The sequence below is a fragment of the Sparus aurata genome, chromosome 18 (assembly GCF_900880675.1).
Source record: "Sparus aurata chromosome 18, fSpaAur1.1, whole genome shotgun sequence".
Taxonomy (NCBI): Eukaryota; Metazoa; Chordata; class Actinopteri; order Spariformes; family Sparidae; genus Sparus; species Sparus aurata.
This window is the reverse complement of record NC_044204.1, coordinates 32236095-32253820: the sequence shown is the minus strand read 5'-3', so window position 1 is coordinate 32253820 and position 17726 is coordinate 32236095. Positions and strand designations below refer to the sequence as shown.

General features: G+C 43.1%; 1 protein-coding gene across 3 annotated transcripts in view; it reads left to right on the top strand.

Moving 5' to 3' along the window:
- Window positions 1–17726, top strand: part of rab11fip5b (RAB11 family interacting protein 5b (class I)) — a 19819-nt gene extending 2093 nt beyond the window's left edge. The window contains exons 2-8 of one of the 3 annotated variants that reach the window (XM_030396697.1): window positions 213–338; window positions 558–731; window positions 5357–5871; window positions 6768–7377; window positions 8026–10647; window positions 13020–13155; window positions 16357–17726. In XM_030396697.1, the coding sequence (XP_030252557.1) occupies window positions 5442–5871; window positions 6768–7377; window positions 8026–10647; window positions 13020–13155; window positions 16357–16617 (4059 nt within the window). In that variant the 5' untranslated portion in view covers window positions 213–338; window positions 558–731; window positions 5357–5441 and the 3' untranslated portion in view covers window positions 16618–17726. Of the gene's footprint in view, window positions 1–212; window positions 339–553; window positions 732–989; window positions 2001–5356; window positions 5872–6767; window positions 7378–8025; window positions 10648–13019; window positions 13156–16356 lie in introns of those variants that run through there. The other 2 variants (XM_030396698.1, XM_030396696.1) reach the window with 2 other exon arrangements.

Genomic DNA, 17726 nt, shown 5'->3' with positions numbered 1-17726 from the left:
TATTCAATAACGTTGACTTTAAATGATCATTTTGACCTTTTAATTCTTATTTGGACCTTCATCTCAGAATTGCAACTATTTTATTTCATAAATATGATTGATCATTTTTTTTTGATTATGTCCTGTATAATTATGACATTTTACTTCATAAATATGATTTTAAAACCTTATAATTATGACTTTAATCAAGCCTTTTTTTCTTTAACTTGCAGAGATACACTTCCAGATGTTCCTGCTGTGAAAAACACCTGGACAGACTTAAGAGGGGACAAGTGATTAAAAAGCTTCTACAAATATAAGATGATCATGAACCTGAACCTTAATCAAATACAGATCAGGTGAATTTCAGCTGGATGATATTATTTTCTGCAGCACAGCAGATGTGTGAGAGAGGCAGGTGGAGCAGGTGGAGCAGGTGGAGGCTGATGCATTGATGTGGACAGATATAACCGGATGTGACAGCAGCACCTCCACCTGGGAGTCTGCGGCGTGTCTGTGATGGTTGTTCTCTTTTGTCTCCACTCCTCTCAGACTGACTCGTCTCTGATCTCCACCAGGTGGCGGTGTAGTCACAAGAATGACGGGGAAGCTGATGGAGTCCAGCAGGAGAACCGGTCCTGCAGCCAGGATCGATAAAAGGGCTGTTCTGTCAGTTCTAAGTGAAGGAGCAGGTCCACGAGACCAGGAGGTTCTGCTGAAGAACCCGGAAGTGATCGATCAGGCTTATAAAGGTTCACATCAACACAATTTCAATAATTGCTCAGTTTTAATTTTTTAATTAATGTCATGATCCAGTTAATTTGTCGGGTGATATTAATAGGAAAGTGTTATGGGCTCGTTTTAGATTCTGCTCGAACCAGAACTTCATATATTACAGCTTTGTGTCAGAGGTGTTCGGTTGGAAACAAAAGATTAATACTTGAAATCAAAGAATGAGCAGGATGAGCTACACAATAATTAATTAATTAATAAAAAAACAAAAAAAAACCATTCACTTCTGCTTCGCGGTTCCGCCCAGAACCTCCAGTGAGCGCATGTGTTCTGCAGTTTCCTCGCGGGGGGTCCAGCTGCTCACATGTCGGCTGTCTGACGCGGCGCGCACGGTGCATGTGTCGGTGTCGGTGTTGGTGTCGGTCCGGTCGAGGCTCAGTTTTGGGTGTTTCTCTTTAATTCTGCGGCATCTCTCTGTGGCTGTATGCGGGCCTGCTGCTCTGGGAGGAGGAGGAGGAGGAGGAGGGCGGGCCGTGAACACAATGAGCACACTTCTGGACTCTCCGCTCACCGATGCGACATGAACGCAGCAGCGCGGACCTGAGGGTGGGTTCCGGCACGCAGCTCGTCTAACTTGGGTTTTTGCATTGATTGAATTTGTGAGGATGGCGTGCGGAGCTTCGTGCAGGACCACAGGCCCGGGCTGCGGACTGGACGCTGCCCTCGGGTAAACCCTCAGAGGAGGAGAAGACTTTTGTTGGAGATTCTGCAGAGGAGCTTTTTTTGCGCAGCGCGAGAAACTCCGCGCAGAGAGAGGGGGATGATCTCCCGACCAGCTGACCAGGACTGAAACTAGACGTGTTATTATCATTGTTACTATTAAAGGACACATAAAGGCAGCGGTGCAAGATGATGTCACTGATAGATCTGGACGATGATCAGCGGTGGGTGCCCACACATGTCAATGTCACCGTCCTCCGCGCAAGAGGACTGCGCACCAAGGGCAAGCACGGCAGCCGCTACCTCTACACCATCATCCAGGTGGGGAAGGATAAGTACACCACCGGGCTGGTGGAGAAGGCGGAGGTGCCCGAGTGGAACGAAGAGTGCTGCTTCGAGCTGCTCCCGGGGATCCTGGAGGACGGCGGCCGGGGCGCGTTCCCCCACGGGAGCGGGGACCTGGTCCTCACCGTCATGCACCGAGTGCTCATCGGTCTGGACGTGTTCCTCGGTCAAACCATCATCCCGCTCGATAAGATCTTTCAGGAGGGAATGTGTCCGAGAGATGAGTACGTCGAGTTTCTAATGCAAACACCTGAGAAACAAAGAGACGTGTCAGGTGTTAATGTCACACTGAAGTTAAAGAGGCGCAGGTGAAGGTAGAAATCTTAAAGGTGCAGTCTGTAGCTCTGGAGTAATCAGATCTCCACTGACTGATTCTCATGTGGAAACAAACTCTCTTTGTTCTCACGACTGAATAATAAAAAAAAAAATCTCACCTTAAAGGACAGAACAGTTTCATTCTGGTTTAGGTATGGTGGCAGGGTCCGCCACATATAAACAAACAGTGTTCTGAAACAAATATTTCTGATTTTGTGTTATTACCTCTGAGTTTGAACTACATAATGCTTATTTATGCAGCCAAAAAAGTAAAATTATACTTAAAGGTGCACTGTGTGTGTTTTAATCACAAGAGAAATATCTTAATTTACTGATTTATTTTTATTTTTCCTAAACAAACTGAATCTTCTTAAAGGACAACACACTTTCATACTGTTTCACTCTGTTTATATGTGGCGGACCCTGCCACCTTTCTAGCTTCCATCAGTGTTCTGGGGACCTTATTTCCTCTGAGAACAGCTCTTTAATGTTGTAAATATTAAACCTCTGAGTATGAATGAAACCTTCCTCAAAACTACGTCGTGTCCCTTTAAAGTACCAAAAGTAAAGTAGGCTGCTGATTGTGTTGCACCTGCGGGTGAAGGTCGAGCTAATTTCATCCAGCCTACTTTAAATACTGCTGGGAATCTTAATCTCTATGAATACATCCTTCATATTAAGTATTAATAATCTGCACCTGCAAAGTAACTTGTAATTAATCCGATCAGATTGTCATAATCAGCGCTCTGAGTTCTGATGCATGACTGAAATCTGCAAAGTAACTTGTAACTACAGATATCAGAAACACGTTGAGTGAGCTTCAGGTGAGTGAAGGTCGCTCTGCATCCTTTCACCTGTTTCTCCACTCACCTGGTTCTCCTCAAACTCTGATGATCAGCTGATTATCTTCATTCAGAGGGAGAGAAGTCAGTGGAACCAGATGTGTTGCAGGATGACACAGAACACTTGAATCCTCATTTAATCGTGCCCCTCCAGACTGTTATCCTCTAGGCGTTTCTAGCAGCAGCACCCACAATGCACTGCAAACCAACAAGACGAGATCCGCTGTGGAACGAGTAATGAATTTAGCCGGAAAGCCTCCATCTTTATGCACAATGCACTACCTCCATCTCCAATTAAACAGCACAGAGTACGATCTGTGTTTGTTATTTAATGGTGGCAAAGAAAGAATAATCAAATATCTCTTTTATTTTGATTAATGAGATGCCGTGTTCTCCTGCAGTGCTTCCTGCAATACATTTTTTTAATGAGCAGTAATGTTTTTAATGTGACACTGCAGTTCACCAGCTCTCCCACAGATGTGAGGGTTCGCTGTGAGCTTCCTCAGATGTAAAGATGCTTTGAGGACAAAACAAAAGCCGACCGACTCGGCTGGTGTTTCTCAGTGAACGAGGCAGAGATAGAAGTTAGCACGAGTCAATAACTGCTGAGTGGATCTGACGTTAAGTTGCTCATGGACAAGGTTGATGTGTGTTGTCATGCAAAAACTCTAAATCACTAGTCAGATAATCTTATTACACTTAATAAAAGACACCTAGAGAGTCACATTTCAGTCAGACAGAGAGACTTGTTTTCAGACATTTTCACTTAAAGCTGCTGTTGTTGTTGTTTTAGCTCAGAAGATTCTGCGCTCCACGTGTTCCGAGCAGACGAGATCGCATCTTAAAGCAAAACTCTCTCCAAAATGCAACCTAGGGTCTTTTTGAATGAGAATGTATCTGAGTCAAACTTTCATTTAAAAGCATAATTACGACGATTTAAGATTTACCGTATTTTTGTTTTTATCTTCAAACTCATTCTCAGTGGGAGTGCTAGGGGCAAATACTATGTTAGCATCAAAATCTCTATTTTTAAAACACTAAGAAGGCTCGACACAACATGAAACTTTGCTCGTAGTATCACCAGGGTCTCTACACATGAACACGAGCATTGAGAACATTGTTTGTGTACACAGAGTTTACTGAAAAGAAGGTTTTTGAACTACTGCTTACTCACGATTTGCTTTAAGTTCTCTGTCCTGGTTGGATGAAGTGAGCAGGGACACCAAAAAAAATAAATTTCTCTTTTGGTGAAGGAGGATGACTCAGTAACACAGATTTCTGTTGGAAATTTTAGCTTTTGAACACTTATTTTAATAAAAATAAATCACAGGCAGCAGTTTTTATTTTGAAGCAGCACTTCCTCCTGTGTAGTTTGAACTCTGCTGACTCACATGGTTATTAAAACTGAACGGCAGCGAACAGGCTGACTCATTTTATATAAAGTCACAATTGCCGGTCTTTTCCTCCTGTAAACCAAACCACTCATCCTGACATTTGTGACTTTTGCCTTCAAATTATGCATGAAATACGCATACTTTCAGTCCAACACAATCCTGCAACAAATCTTCCCTTCATGAAGGCTTTTTTAGGGAGGTGCTGCTCATTTTGGACCTATTATTTCGTCCTCCCCAGATGTGCAGCGAGGGTAGACTGAATAATAGAAACACCTCTCTGTATTATTAATCAGAACTTCACTCTGCAGATCCTCGAATGCCTATAACTTTTCTGCAACATTCAGAATAACTGATTCAGTTTTCACAGCAGTCGTTAAATGATGATCTTAAAGGGTTTAAATACATATTAAACTCCTTCAGGTGCATCAGTACAACTTCATCTGTGTCTTATTTACAATGTGGCTCTCACTCTTTATTTATCTGAAGCCCTCAGTCGAGCTGCAGGTGACTCGGCAGTGATAAACGAAACATTTCCACTACGAACACCGAAGAGCAGGACAGAGTAAAGCAACACATCTGGCTTTCATCGCGGCCTCTCCGCCCTCTCCACGCTCAGTGAATTCCTGCTGTTAGTTTTGGCTCCGCAAACACTTTCTCTGGTCCACTCAAAGGATTTAGGAGGGCAGGAGCAGAGAGAAGATCCCATTGGTTGAATCTTCGTACAGTTCTTATTGCAGCCCGGTGGAGTTTGGGTTGTGATATCCTGCTCTGAGGCCCGTTTAAAAACAGTTTGTTGTTGAAGATTTTCGAGCACGATCCCCTGAGCGGTATTTCCAGGCGGATTATGCAATATGTGGAGCGCACTGCCAACAGGAAATCAATGTTTTTTTTGTTGTCCAGAGAACACATGCAGCATGTGATTCATGCTACAAACAGATGGCAGTACACTCAAAGCATGTCGATGAAGTATTGTATATGTTTAAAGCAGTAATGTAAGATTGACTGTCGGCTTTTCTTCTGTGGCTCCAGATGGTTCAAGCTCAACTCCAAGGCGGGGAGAAAAGAGAAGGAGCGCGGTGAACTTCAGGTGACGGTCCAGTTCACTCGCAACAACATGACGGCCAGCATGTTCGACCTCACCATGAAGGACAAACCCCGCTCTGCTTTCGGCAAGCTGAAGGATCGTGTGACAGGGAGGAAGAGGGGGGACGTGGAGTCGTCCTCCGCCATCGTGCCGGGCCGATACGCCGCCCTGTCGGGATCCCAGGGGTTTGGCGAGGAGGGCGGAGTGATGGTGGAGCCGCCAGATGCGGAGGTGGTGGAGGAGAAGAGGAGCAAGATGAAAGATTTCTTCAAAGGGAGGCTGCGCAAGTCGTCAGACACCAGGTCGTGCTCGTCGCTGGCGTCGGAGAGCAGCGTGTCCAGCGAGAACACCGGACCTCCACCCAGTCTGGACCTGCTGTCAGACCCTCCCAGCTCTCCCATCTACACAAGCAAAGTGAGAGTGGACACCCATTATGGAGAGACAGACTTAGCTAAAAAAGGTACAGTTTCAAACTGGTTACATGTGTAGGACATGAACGCAGGTTTAAATTTCTCACGATATTTTATGGCAGAGTGGGGCCCGGAAATCAAGATCCATTTAGGATCCAAAGAAACATCATAGAGAGTAGAAATTAAGCATTAATCTTGAGGGAAAACCAATCCACACAGCAATCACCTGGATTATGTATGAAGAAGTATGGCTTCTGATTTTGGCCCTTATATAGTAGATAAATTGATCACAAAACAAGATGATCAGGATCTAATAAGTCCTCAATAAATAGCCATCATTCCCTCTGTGCACAAGAGCGGTAAGAACCCAATCAGTACTCACTTTTGAGGCTGAGGTCAGAGGAGTTATAGTAAAAAATGTACATTCATTGGTCCTGTAGCCACAAACTTGACTCCTGATGGATGCTAATGGCGCTGGATATGTAAATGCACTTTTTTAGCGTTTCATGAGAAAGATAGAAAGATATTTTCTCAGGCCAAGGTTGTCAAATATCTTTTTTTGGGGGTTCATCGCTGATTCTGCGCCACAGTCGCTTCCAGTTGGGTCTCATTCGTTAAATACCGGCAAACCCATCAATGGGACTCAACAATCAACTGTGTTCATCCAGAATAGCTCACCATTCATCTAAAGGTAGAGAAGGCAATTCTGGATAAAGATTGTTGATTGTCAGTTATCAAAGTTTTGGGTTACATTTTTGGACTGAACACAAACCCAAAGCGTCGATAATGACAAGCCTGCAAATGAGACTCAACAATTGACTAGCTCTCTGCAGAATCATCGATCCTATCGTTAAAGCAAACAGTTTGGAAGAAACGTTTTCTCAGATCTAGACTTGAACAGCTCATTTTTGTTAACCTTCCTTCCTTCCGTCCTTCCTTCCAACAGTGCTCACCAGCCAGCACACGACAAAGGTTCTCACACACAAGCGAGCCTTCAGCGACGAAGCTAGCAAGATCACAACAGCCTTCCCTCGTTCAAATCCCGCGGTGGAGTCTCTCAAGGGTTCCACCATGACTCAGTCCAAGTCTTCCTTGTGTATAAATGGAAGCCACGTCTACGACTCTGAGCCGTCCACTCCGAAGAGCTCAGCAGCCCATCCGTCCAAACTGGTCCTGCTGGAGAAGTGTTCACCGCTGTCGCGCTCCCTGCAGAACCTCACCAAGAGAGGCGAGGACAAAGGTTCCTTTGCAGAGGGCCGACGCTGGTCCTTCGACAAGACGAAGAAAGAGGAAAAGGAGGATGAAAAAGAAGCTCAGGCATCGTCTTCCACGGCTCAACAAGCTCAGATAGGAGGTCAACCCGTACAGGCAGTGATGCCAGGCGCCGTTTCGACCGCAGGTTCACCTGACAAAGGGAGGAAGCTAAGAATGACGTTATTCTCTGGAGGGAGGAGCGATTCCCTCCCAGCTAAGTCAGACCTGAACCAGGCAGCTTCGACATCTGAGGGGAGGCTCAAAGGCTGGTTCGGCTCCGGTGACTCCCAGAACAAGCCAAGGTGAGTCGGGGTCATTAACAGGCTCGTGTTTGGGCTCCACAGTGTCTGACGAATGCACTTTCTATCCATAGGCACACGGGAGGCTTGAGTTCACTGTTTGCTCTGCTTATTTGAAAATGGATTTACTTTTTCTCCATTTTCCAACCACGCTTCATCATTATCTCACGCTATATGTTTTTTTTCCACAAATGGCACTCCAGCATTTCCATTTCCCTCACCAGCGTGTGTCTACGTTTCTTCTCTATCGAAGATGCAACATCACCGTGGTTTAGACAAAATGCTTCCGCTAACGGATGTGCAGAAAATCATTCCACGTTGATATACGAGCTCACCCAGCAGAATAGCTGCCAATGCAGATCCTGAATTGTCTTGAGTGGCTACAATGCATTATTTATTTTTTTGCTCCGCTTGATTATGTTGCAAAAATGACGCTTTGCTTCTTTGATAAACTTTGTGTTACCGTTTTCATAATTCTTTCATTTGACTGACTGATGCTGGTTGGGTTTTCTAGAGAGCAGACTCTGTTGTGGAATATCAGCTCATACTTTGGTTTGTCTTCTCTGTTTGTGTAAGAAAAGATGTTCCCCATTTGGTGACCTGGCACATCATTAACTAAGCAAAGCTATTGTGCCCTATTTTCCTCTACAGGCTGGAAATTTCTCCTAAGGTAGAAAGCAGCTCAGATGTACCCCCTCCCCTCCCTCCTCGCTCCCCTGTAGCCCCTCAGTGCTCCTCACCCTCTGCCCTCCCCTCCGGTCATGTCTCACCCGGCGACTGCAATCACACCAATCCCTTCACCCCCTCTCCCTCTCCCGCCTCGACCCCCCTCTCCCCTTCCAACCCTTTCTCCTCACAACACAACCCCTTTATCGAGGAGCTCGTAGCTGAGGAGTCACAGAGGTCCCCTCCTTTTGCGCCTTGCTCCTCTTCTAGCTCATCCCCCTTTCATTACACTACCCTCCCCTCCCAGCCCTGCACACCCAGCCCTGCTCATGATGTGTACGCTTCGAACACGGCTTCCATAAAGCGGGAGCGCCCCAGGCCGGTAGCTAGGCAGGTATCTCTCCCTGCGATACTACCCAAAGCAGCCAGGCCTAACTCCCCGAACCATTCTGCCCCTTGCTCTGCGTCAGGGAGTGCAGGAGAATGGGACGACTGGTTCGATGCCTTCGCCTCCAGCAGGCTCAACTCTCCTAAAGGAAGTCTTCCTCACAAGCAGCCGAGGACAAGTCCGACTTCATCTCAGCGATATAGTTACCCTCCAGTTAATCACGCACAAGAGCTGCAGACATGCGAAGAAGAGCCTCCACCTTTGCCCCCGAGGAGACTTGTAAGAACTCCGGTGAACGAGATTTACTCTGACGGCTGGCTGCACAGAGGTCAAGAGCTAGCCGTCCATAAAGAAGCCTACCTCCTCTCACAGACCGGCGTGGCCTCGTTACAAAGCAAAAGAAGCAGTATATCCCCGGACCCTCACACGAGCAGCGAGATATCGGACTCCCTAAGCATGAACTCCCAACCCTACACAAATGTAACTTCACCAGGATTCATCTCCGAAGAAAAGCTGAAAAAGTTCAAATATGAACCTTTAGAAGATGACACCGACTGCTGGGGAGGGATGTTGTTCGAGCAAGACTTGTACGGACGTGCGTGTAGAGGAAACTTTGGGCAACCCAGAGTGAACAGCCATCGTTTGTCCGCCAACGCTGAAGAAAATTCTGGAAATAATTTCACATCTGTGAACTCAGGACCTAAAATGGTTCTGGAGAGGGAGATATCTGTTACAGAACTTTTGAACTTGCCTTCTACGACTTCTGTTACTAATTCCTCGAAGCCAGATGCAAAGGTACAAGATATGCTGAACGACGAAGGACTTTCTGGCAATAAGAACTCAGAACCAAAAATGGTTCTCAGTAGAGAGATATCTGCTGCAGACCTCATGAACTTTTCATCTACTAATTCTACCACTACTTCTTCTTCAAAGCCAGACGCAACGGTACCAGAAATTACAACCACTCCGGAAGAGGAGACAGAGTTTGATCCGCCTGACACCCCAGGCATCAACAACAACGTCTCTTTCTCCTTAACTTTAGGAGATCTGAACATGAACGTGAACAATTCAGATTTTAGTTTTATCGACTCTGATGGCTCTTCCCAGTCTGAGGTAGTTGATACTCTCAAAGGCATCAACAGCTTTGGTGGCACATTCCCACAAACGTCAGAAGCTTCAGTGATTGCCGCTTACCATTCGGAGACCGTGACCTCACCGCAGGAAATGTTCACTTTAAAGGACACCTACATACCTGAGATGAACTCTTCCTTTGAGATTACTGCGTCATCGAATAAACTGTGCAAAGTCTCTCCGGTGTGCCACGACAACTGCCGGGCAGAAGATTGTCGATGTGATCTGAATAACGTGGCTCCACACGGTAACTCCAGGGTAAACAGAAGAGAGGTGGCCGCTTTGTCGCCACAAAGCGGAACATCTGTTCCACTCGATCTTGAATCCAGAGCGGATTTAACAAGAAGTGTGGACGATTTCAAAAAGACGATTGATGATAATGGAAATCCAGAGGGTAAAAGAGGCCCGCTTGACCAGAAGGAGACATTTTCGGGTGTGGTTAGTGCTCGTTTTAGACCGAAAGGAGTGTCCCGACAGAACAGCAGTGGCAGCCCAAACCACCAGAGCAGAAGTGGAGACTTCGGAGAGTTTGAACAGTTGCTGTCCCTCGTTCAAAATATTTCACGAGTCAGTGAAGGACCACTGTCATACCAGCCCACTAAATCAGCCCTTTCTACTTTAATGGCTTTCAATAAACAGGCAGATTTGCAAGGAGACAACACCAACAAAGAAGAAGCAAATTACAATCAGTCCAATTCACTGCAAAAGTCTCGTCTTACAGAGAAATGCATCAGTTTCGAAGACCTCCACGCCAAAGTAGCACCCAACTCGAGAACTCTCTCAGAGTCAAAGATTGGGCAATCTTTGCAAGAGCCTGAACCCTCTTCTCCCTCCATCCCTTGTGCACCCTCCCTGTCAGCTGATGCACAATCTACACTCCACCCTTCCCCTTTCTGTTGCCCCTCCTTACATCCCTCAAGCATGGGGCCCAGTGTCGGAGCCAGCAGTACTCTGGCCGTGGCCCCCTACACCTCCTCCTTCTCCTCCTCTACCACCTCCACCACTGACCAGCCCCTGGTCGATGCACGGCACTCACTTTTGCCTGAGGAGACACAGCCAGCTAGCAACCTGCCCCGTCAGGAGAGCAGGTGAGAATCCTCCCACTAGGATACCACATACATAGGCTGTAGTAGACTCGAATAACAGACCAGATTTCCACATATGTATATTAAAAAAAAATTATTTTTTAATTTTGTTGCTTTGTTTACTGTTCGTTGGCCTGGCTTGTTTGATGCTGAATGCCTTTTTTAAGTTCTGTCTTTTTTCATCATCCAAAGTGCTTGGATGAAACCCGCTGCACGGTTCTTGGCTCTGCGTCACATTTTTTTGTTCTTCATCTCATTATTCAGCCTCTTGTCGGCTGTTGTAATTTTGTTGTTTTTTTTCCTGCCTTAATGAGCTTCTCATGCTGCTACTTTGACCACCTGATAGATAAATTACGTCCAGATAGTCTGACATCAAGAACCCCTAAAATATAATTGCCTAGAACTGTTGATTCTGTAGATCTAAACTTTCCATCTAACTTAAATAAGTTCAAATTAAAGAGTCGCAATTTCATCCTCAGAGTTAGTGCAGTGACGCCGCCAAATTATTGTTTGATTCAATTTTTTTTATTTTTATTTTCTATGTGTCTATAAATAAACATTATCGTGAATCCTACATATTTTAACCAAGGATACAGTCTTAAAATATTTTACACAACATTGACCTTGCTGTCCGTGTTTCCTTGTGCAGTCATGCAAACTAGTCAGCTGACTCTTTCTTATTGAAGCATGTTAGCCCATAATCTGTTTTATTAACCCAAGTATGTTGACATTCTTGTGAGCCACAATGGATTGTTTTGTAACATGTAATTATTTGCTCAATTTAAGATGAAAGTGCGAAAGTAGTCATCTCTATTTCCAGCCTGAAAAACTCTGAAGACCCTGAATTAAATAACTAGGTGTGTGATTTATTAAGAGAGACAGAAGAGTTTGAAATGCATCACTTTTATGTATAAAACTTGAATGAACAACGCTTCATGACACATTATATCCATGTAGAAGTTCCCTTTAACATTGTATGTAATAATTGTATAAGTGTTCCTGTATAATAATATAATATAATATGTCTGCATGAATTTAGTTAAAAGGAGACATTTTATTCCGGTTCATAATTTACATTCTTTAATGCTTAAAAAAATACATACAATGCCCCGTGATCCTTCTCCGTCTGACACGCTCTGTTTTAGCTCCTGTCTCTTTAAGGCCCGCCTCCTGAATACACAGTCTACTCTGATTGGTCCGCTCACACATGCCTGACCCAGTGCTGCTAACAACAACAGAGCAGCTGTGCTAAATCAATTCTTACGTACAAAACTAGCTGCTCGGTATACAAACTCTCTCAATGTGTTACATGGTGACGTCGTGTGATGTCACAAAGTCACAGAATTAAAGGCGGGGCTACTGATGAGGCGTTTGAGGAACAGTATTTTCTGTGGGAGAGAGGAGCTTCTGCTGGTGCGGACTTTTACCTTTTTAACTTTCAAAACTATGTAAAAAATGAAAAAAAGTATTAGAGGTTCCTTAAATCAGCCAAAGTTATTTAATTTAATCTCAAACTTTGTATTAAACACGACAGTTTATTCTGAATTTACGTAATGAAATTAGGTGGTAAAGTTTTTTGTACTTAAAATACCTGAAGTCACAGTTTTCTAAGTGGAAGCAACAAACTGTCTTTTTCCTTCAGGGTATATTGTGTCACTGTACGAGAATAAAAGGATCTTATCTATACATATCATGCACACTGAGGAATAATAAGAGGACAGTCAGGAGCACCCCGGGGTGCAGAGGGATTAAATGATTAAAGGAATTACAGATATTTATTGTGTTCATGCTTTTCAGTGGAAAACTAATTCATGTATTTGTTACAGCAGAGACAAGAGAGGAAACTTCATACTTAGAATAAAAAATGTGCTGCTGACTCAGAGACAAATCAATAAAGTACCACAGAGTCGCTGTGACTCAGCTCAGTTAATTAGCCCTTTAAGACGTTCATACTAATCATGAAAATAACAAGATCATAAAGAAAGAGAAGTGTAATCTCAGAAACGCAGCTTTTCTCTCCGCTGTGATCACAAAGTCTTCTTCTTCTTTTGAATCGTGCTATTTCTGTGTGAAAACATCGGCTTGCCTCCCTTGTTGTTGTGGTGTATTCACCCCTGTGCTCCCCTCAAGATGACTCACATGGCTGCAGCTTTTAATACTCTCAGAACACGTAGATGGTTTTCAGAACTTTCCCTCTATGTTGCTCGCTACCTGCGCAGAGCGAAGGCGCCAGAAGTGCATTTGAGGTACAGTTACGTGAGCTGGAATAAAGTATCTAACAAGATTAGACGCTCAGAGTCAGTGATGATGAACATGCAGTGAATATACAGCGTAACCTGTGTTGAAATACGAGCGCTGACCGCTTTGTTTCGCAGACCTCATCCAGTGAAGCCTTTAACCTCAAGCCAATTAGAGAAGAAGGAGGGCCGTTCGGTTCTGGAGAAGTTGAAGTCTTCCATCCACCCGGGACGCACCGCCCAGCAGGTCGCAGCCGAGCCTGAGAGGAGTCAGGTACTGTGGGCCCAAAAGACACTCCAATCTAACCAATGAGGCTAAAAAAGCTAGTTAGGTTAAGTTACACTTAACCAGGGAATTACTCATATTCTGATCAGTCTATATAGAGCGATGCACTGATGACGTGTTTTCGAAGGCTAACCCTGAAGTTAGCATCGCCCTGGTTCCCTCCACATGAAGCCTATGAAATTTTTATAAATCGAATTTTGGAATATCGCTGAAAATATGCTTTATGGTCAACACGAGTTCAAGTGAAACCTTCTGTAGTCTCATTTAGACAACTTTTAAGACACGTAAGAGCTTTATAGTTCAATTGTGGGACATTCAATGATGTATTTTATGCCGTAGAACAAAAAGTGTTAATTTCAGGCATTTAGCTAAAAAAAAAAACAACGATTGATTATGAGACGAGAGAACCGGATGTGCATACGTGATTCCTTATAGTTCACGTTGTTTAATATGCTTTTACAACTTGTGCGTGATGATTATTACTGCCATGAAATCAATGAGTCACAATCTTATTTAGAAAAGTTTTTAAGTACTGAAGTGTAAATTTTTGGTATTTGCACTTTTTTTCTCTTTCTATCAATACTTTTTAATTCACTGCATTTATTTAAGATATAAAACATACAATTATCTGATATCTGATAAGACTTGATAACTGCCTTATAGTGTCTACAAATACAGCTGAAATTAATCAATTCACAGAAAATGAATTAGAACCTATTTTATAGACATTAAGTCATTTTTCACACAAACGCATGCAGTGTTTAAGCTTCTTAAGGTGAAGATTTGCTGCTTTTCCCTTCAGTTATTGTAATAATTTAAATTGAATTTGAACCAGGTGGACAGAAGTGTGGTGAAAGTGTCACTGTGGGTAACGACGTGTGGCGGCATAATCATTCAATTAATAAAGGAAATAATCAGCTCATTAATTTATAATTTAATCATCACTGGTTGGCAGTGCTGTTGAAATAGTTAGAACTAATTAACAAACAGTGAAATACTTTGTTTTTAGTGATGCGAAAGGAATAGTAGCTCGATAGTCACAAGGCGTTTTTTTCTGCTTTTAATACTTAAATACTTTATTATACTTAACTTTTACTTGAACAGAGTTTCGGTACAGTGTAGTATTACTACTTTTACTGACGCTGCATGAAAGTGTGCAGCTGTGATCCTCCAGTTCTCTGTTCGACTGAGGTTACTTTCAACACCGGGGAGAGAAATGCTGATCCCATGACTCCTCTTCACTGTGACATAATTCTTTGACCCAGATAAGAGTTTCCAGCGCCTAAAAATTATGCTTCTAGTCTTCTTCCTCCGCAGAACTTTGGACTGCCAAGAAATATATGTCTGGAATTTCATGCTGTGGAGGAAGAAATAAAGCAGGACTGTGCAGACTGCAGTTATCATTCATCACATATATCAACAACTGGCTGATAGATGTACAAAAAGTACCCATAATGCCGTGAGTTACACTGCGTTCAAACAGCGGAAGAATTAGGTTATTAACATGTCATTCTAAATTAACGAAGGCCATTAGGTCCGCAGACTATTTAATGCTTCCATGAGCATTTGTTAACACCAGCAGAGCGCTCGGTGTTCATAAATTCACAGCGGGAGCAGAACTGTTGTGATTTCTTCATTGTTTCCACTGACTCACTTCATTTCTTTACCAGCTGCCCTCCACGACGCGCCGCAGTCAGCCGGCTCATGTTTCTCATTAAAAGGAACGTTTTGACATTTTGGGGGGAAAATACGCTTATTTGCTTTCTTAGAATTAGATGAGAGGATTGATAACACTGTACAAAATGTCATGGGACAAATGTTGAGTCACGCTGACGTCTTCTGATGTCGTGTTTTTTGTCCACGACCAAAAGATAATCAGTTTACTGTCAGAGAGGAAAGAAACCAGAAAACATTCACATTCAAGAAGTTTAGATCAGAGTCAGTAAATAAATATCATGATTTCATATTTGACAAATAATTGATTATTTGAGCTCTAACCCTATGTCCCCTCAGTATGAGACTATGGCCAGGAGACAGTTAGCTTAGCTTAGCACAAAGACTGGAAATGGGGGGAAACAGCTAGCCTACCTTTGTCCAAATGTAGAAAAACATCTCCTATTCACTTCGTATCTTGTTTATTTCTGTCCTTATGCTAAGCTAGGCTAAGCTAAGCATCTCCTGGCTACTATCTTATTATTCTGTATCTATGCTGATAACTGATTAATTAGTTTTAGTACGTTTTTAAGACAAAAAAGGTCAAACTTCTCTGGTTTCTTTACTCCTCTATGACAGTAAACTGAATATCTTTGTTGTGGTTTTTTTTTACATTATATAGACAAACAACTAAGTAATCACTTGAGAAAATTTTGTTGTTTGTTTAGTTTTAGCCGTGTTTATGAGAGTGGTATTAATCTTCTCGTCATCTACAATCGGGTCCAAACGTCTGAGGTCGCATCCAAAATCTTAAATATTTATACGTAAACTACAAATGATCAAAGTATCCAGACACATTTTAAAACACAGCTATGTTATAACATGTTAATGTAAATTTTTAAATGTAAAAACAACAAGCTCTTTTGTACAAATGGTCAGATTTCCTCTGCAGCATGTGTGTCTGAGGCTAATAAAGATGGCTGTGCCTCAAGCTTCCAGCAGAGCATTTCTTACTAAGTAGCTTTGTGAAAGTGTAAAACAGACCACCAGAGCTGAGGCAAAGTGTCAGGAGTCTAATTATTATCGAAGCATAGAGAGGCTTTCTCAATTTCAAATCTCATCCAGGCTCAAGGTTTCTAAGAGAGGGCTGCATGTAACTCTGGAAACTGAGTCAGTTGCATTCAAAGCGCGACCGCGTGACCAGGAGAGCAACACTACATAACTTCATCACAGACTCAGAATTTGCTAAATAAAAAACTCAAGACTCCAGTCAACAAAAGTCCAGTCAGAGGAGTTCTGAGAGGACTGGTAGCAGTTTCTGAACCGCTCGTCAGGAGGGGAATGAAAGGGGGACACGTTAAATACTGGATAAGATATTCTGAATTTCAAACATTCAACTTTTCACTCAGATGATATTAACATTTGTAATAAAAACAAACATTTGAAACAATACAGAATAAAAGTATCTTGACTTCTGGTCTCAGGCTTTTGGATCTGACCGTCTGAACCTTCCTGTTCCTGTCTCCTCTCTCTCAGGAGCCGGCAGTGGACCGCTCGGCTCAGTACCAGCACCTGACCAACATGGAGCTGATCTCCCTGCTGCTGCAGCAGGAGATGGACATGCAGAAGCAGCAGGCCGCCTCCGAGCAGCAGGAGGCGCAGCTGTACAAATGCGAGGCCGAGCTGAGAAAGGTCAAGTTACAGGTCCGAGACCTGGAGGACTACATCGATAATCTTTTACTGCGGATCATGGAGCAGACGCCCACGCTGCTGCAAGTGCGCACTCGACACAAGTGACGACAGTGTCGGCGTGCGTTTGGCGTGTGATCCTCTAGAACGCCGTTTCCTCGGTCGTTATTTCAGAATGGGAATCACTGTTCTAGAGGCGGTCCAAGAAATACTCCACACAGTCTGATCCCAAAATCATCCAGGTCTTCTCACTGCTAATACTGCCTTGTTGATGTAGACACGATATTACCCAACATGCATGCTGGTTACTATCCACGATTTGGCACGTAGCAGAAAACAGAAATGTGAACAAGCTTCGGATGCAAAAGATTATTTCGCCCATGCTTCCTAGAATAAGTTTAGGTAGTCAGCTGTTGTCAATTTAAACTTTAAACTCGCTGCTTTCACACGTGCATAAAAGTAAAAACACAGGCTGGAAACTAAACACTCGGTGGAGGAGCGTTAATGTTCTTCAGGGGTTTAAAGTAATTTACTCTGGAAAAATATGATGTTAGCTCAAGTTACCTGAAAAACAGCAGCTGTCAAAGTACAAAAACACATTTTGACGCAAGATTTCCATCTCAAACTATTTTATAAAGCGGTTAACTTGAGCTGATCACGTATTTTCAGATTAGAAGAATTTAAGAAATGTTAAAAAGCAAACAAACAAAAAAAACGTCACACATCATAAAACGCTGCGCTGCAATGTGAATATAAAAGAAACGTTTCTGTCTGATGAGCAAAAAAAAAACAAAAAACAATGTTCATGTTTGAAGATTCCCGACGAGGAAGAAGACTTCAATGTTTTTTGCATTTTGTATCTTTGTTTTTCATTTTTACAAAAATACTGTGTTCATAATTCTTATTTTCTTTTGTTACGCGCTACAACAGCAAGAAAATGTTTGAATATATTTTTTAGGTTTCGTTGTCCATTTTTCTTTTTCTTCTTCTTTTTGGTTAAAACGGCAACATTTTAACGTAGTAACGGCGAAAGCGTCGATGCAGTAAAGAGTATTTCAGTAAGTATGCAGTAAGAGTATTCTAAGTTATTTCTATAAATACTTTTGTCATGATAATATATTCTCTAATATCACTCTAGTACCACTGTAGCTACTTGCAACGCTTTACAACGACCGCAGTACTGTACTGTAATAAATAAAGTGCACATGAACAACGTG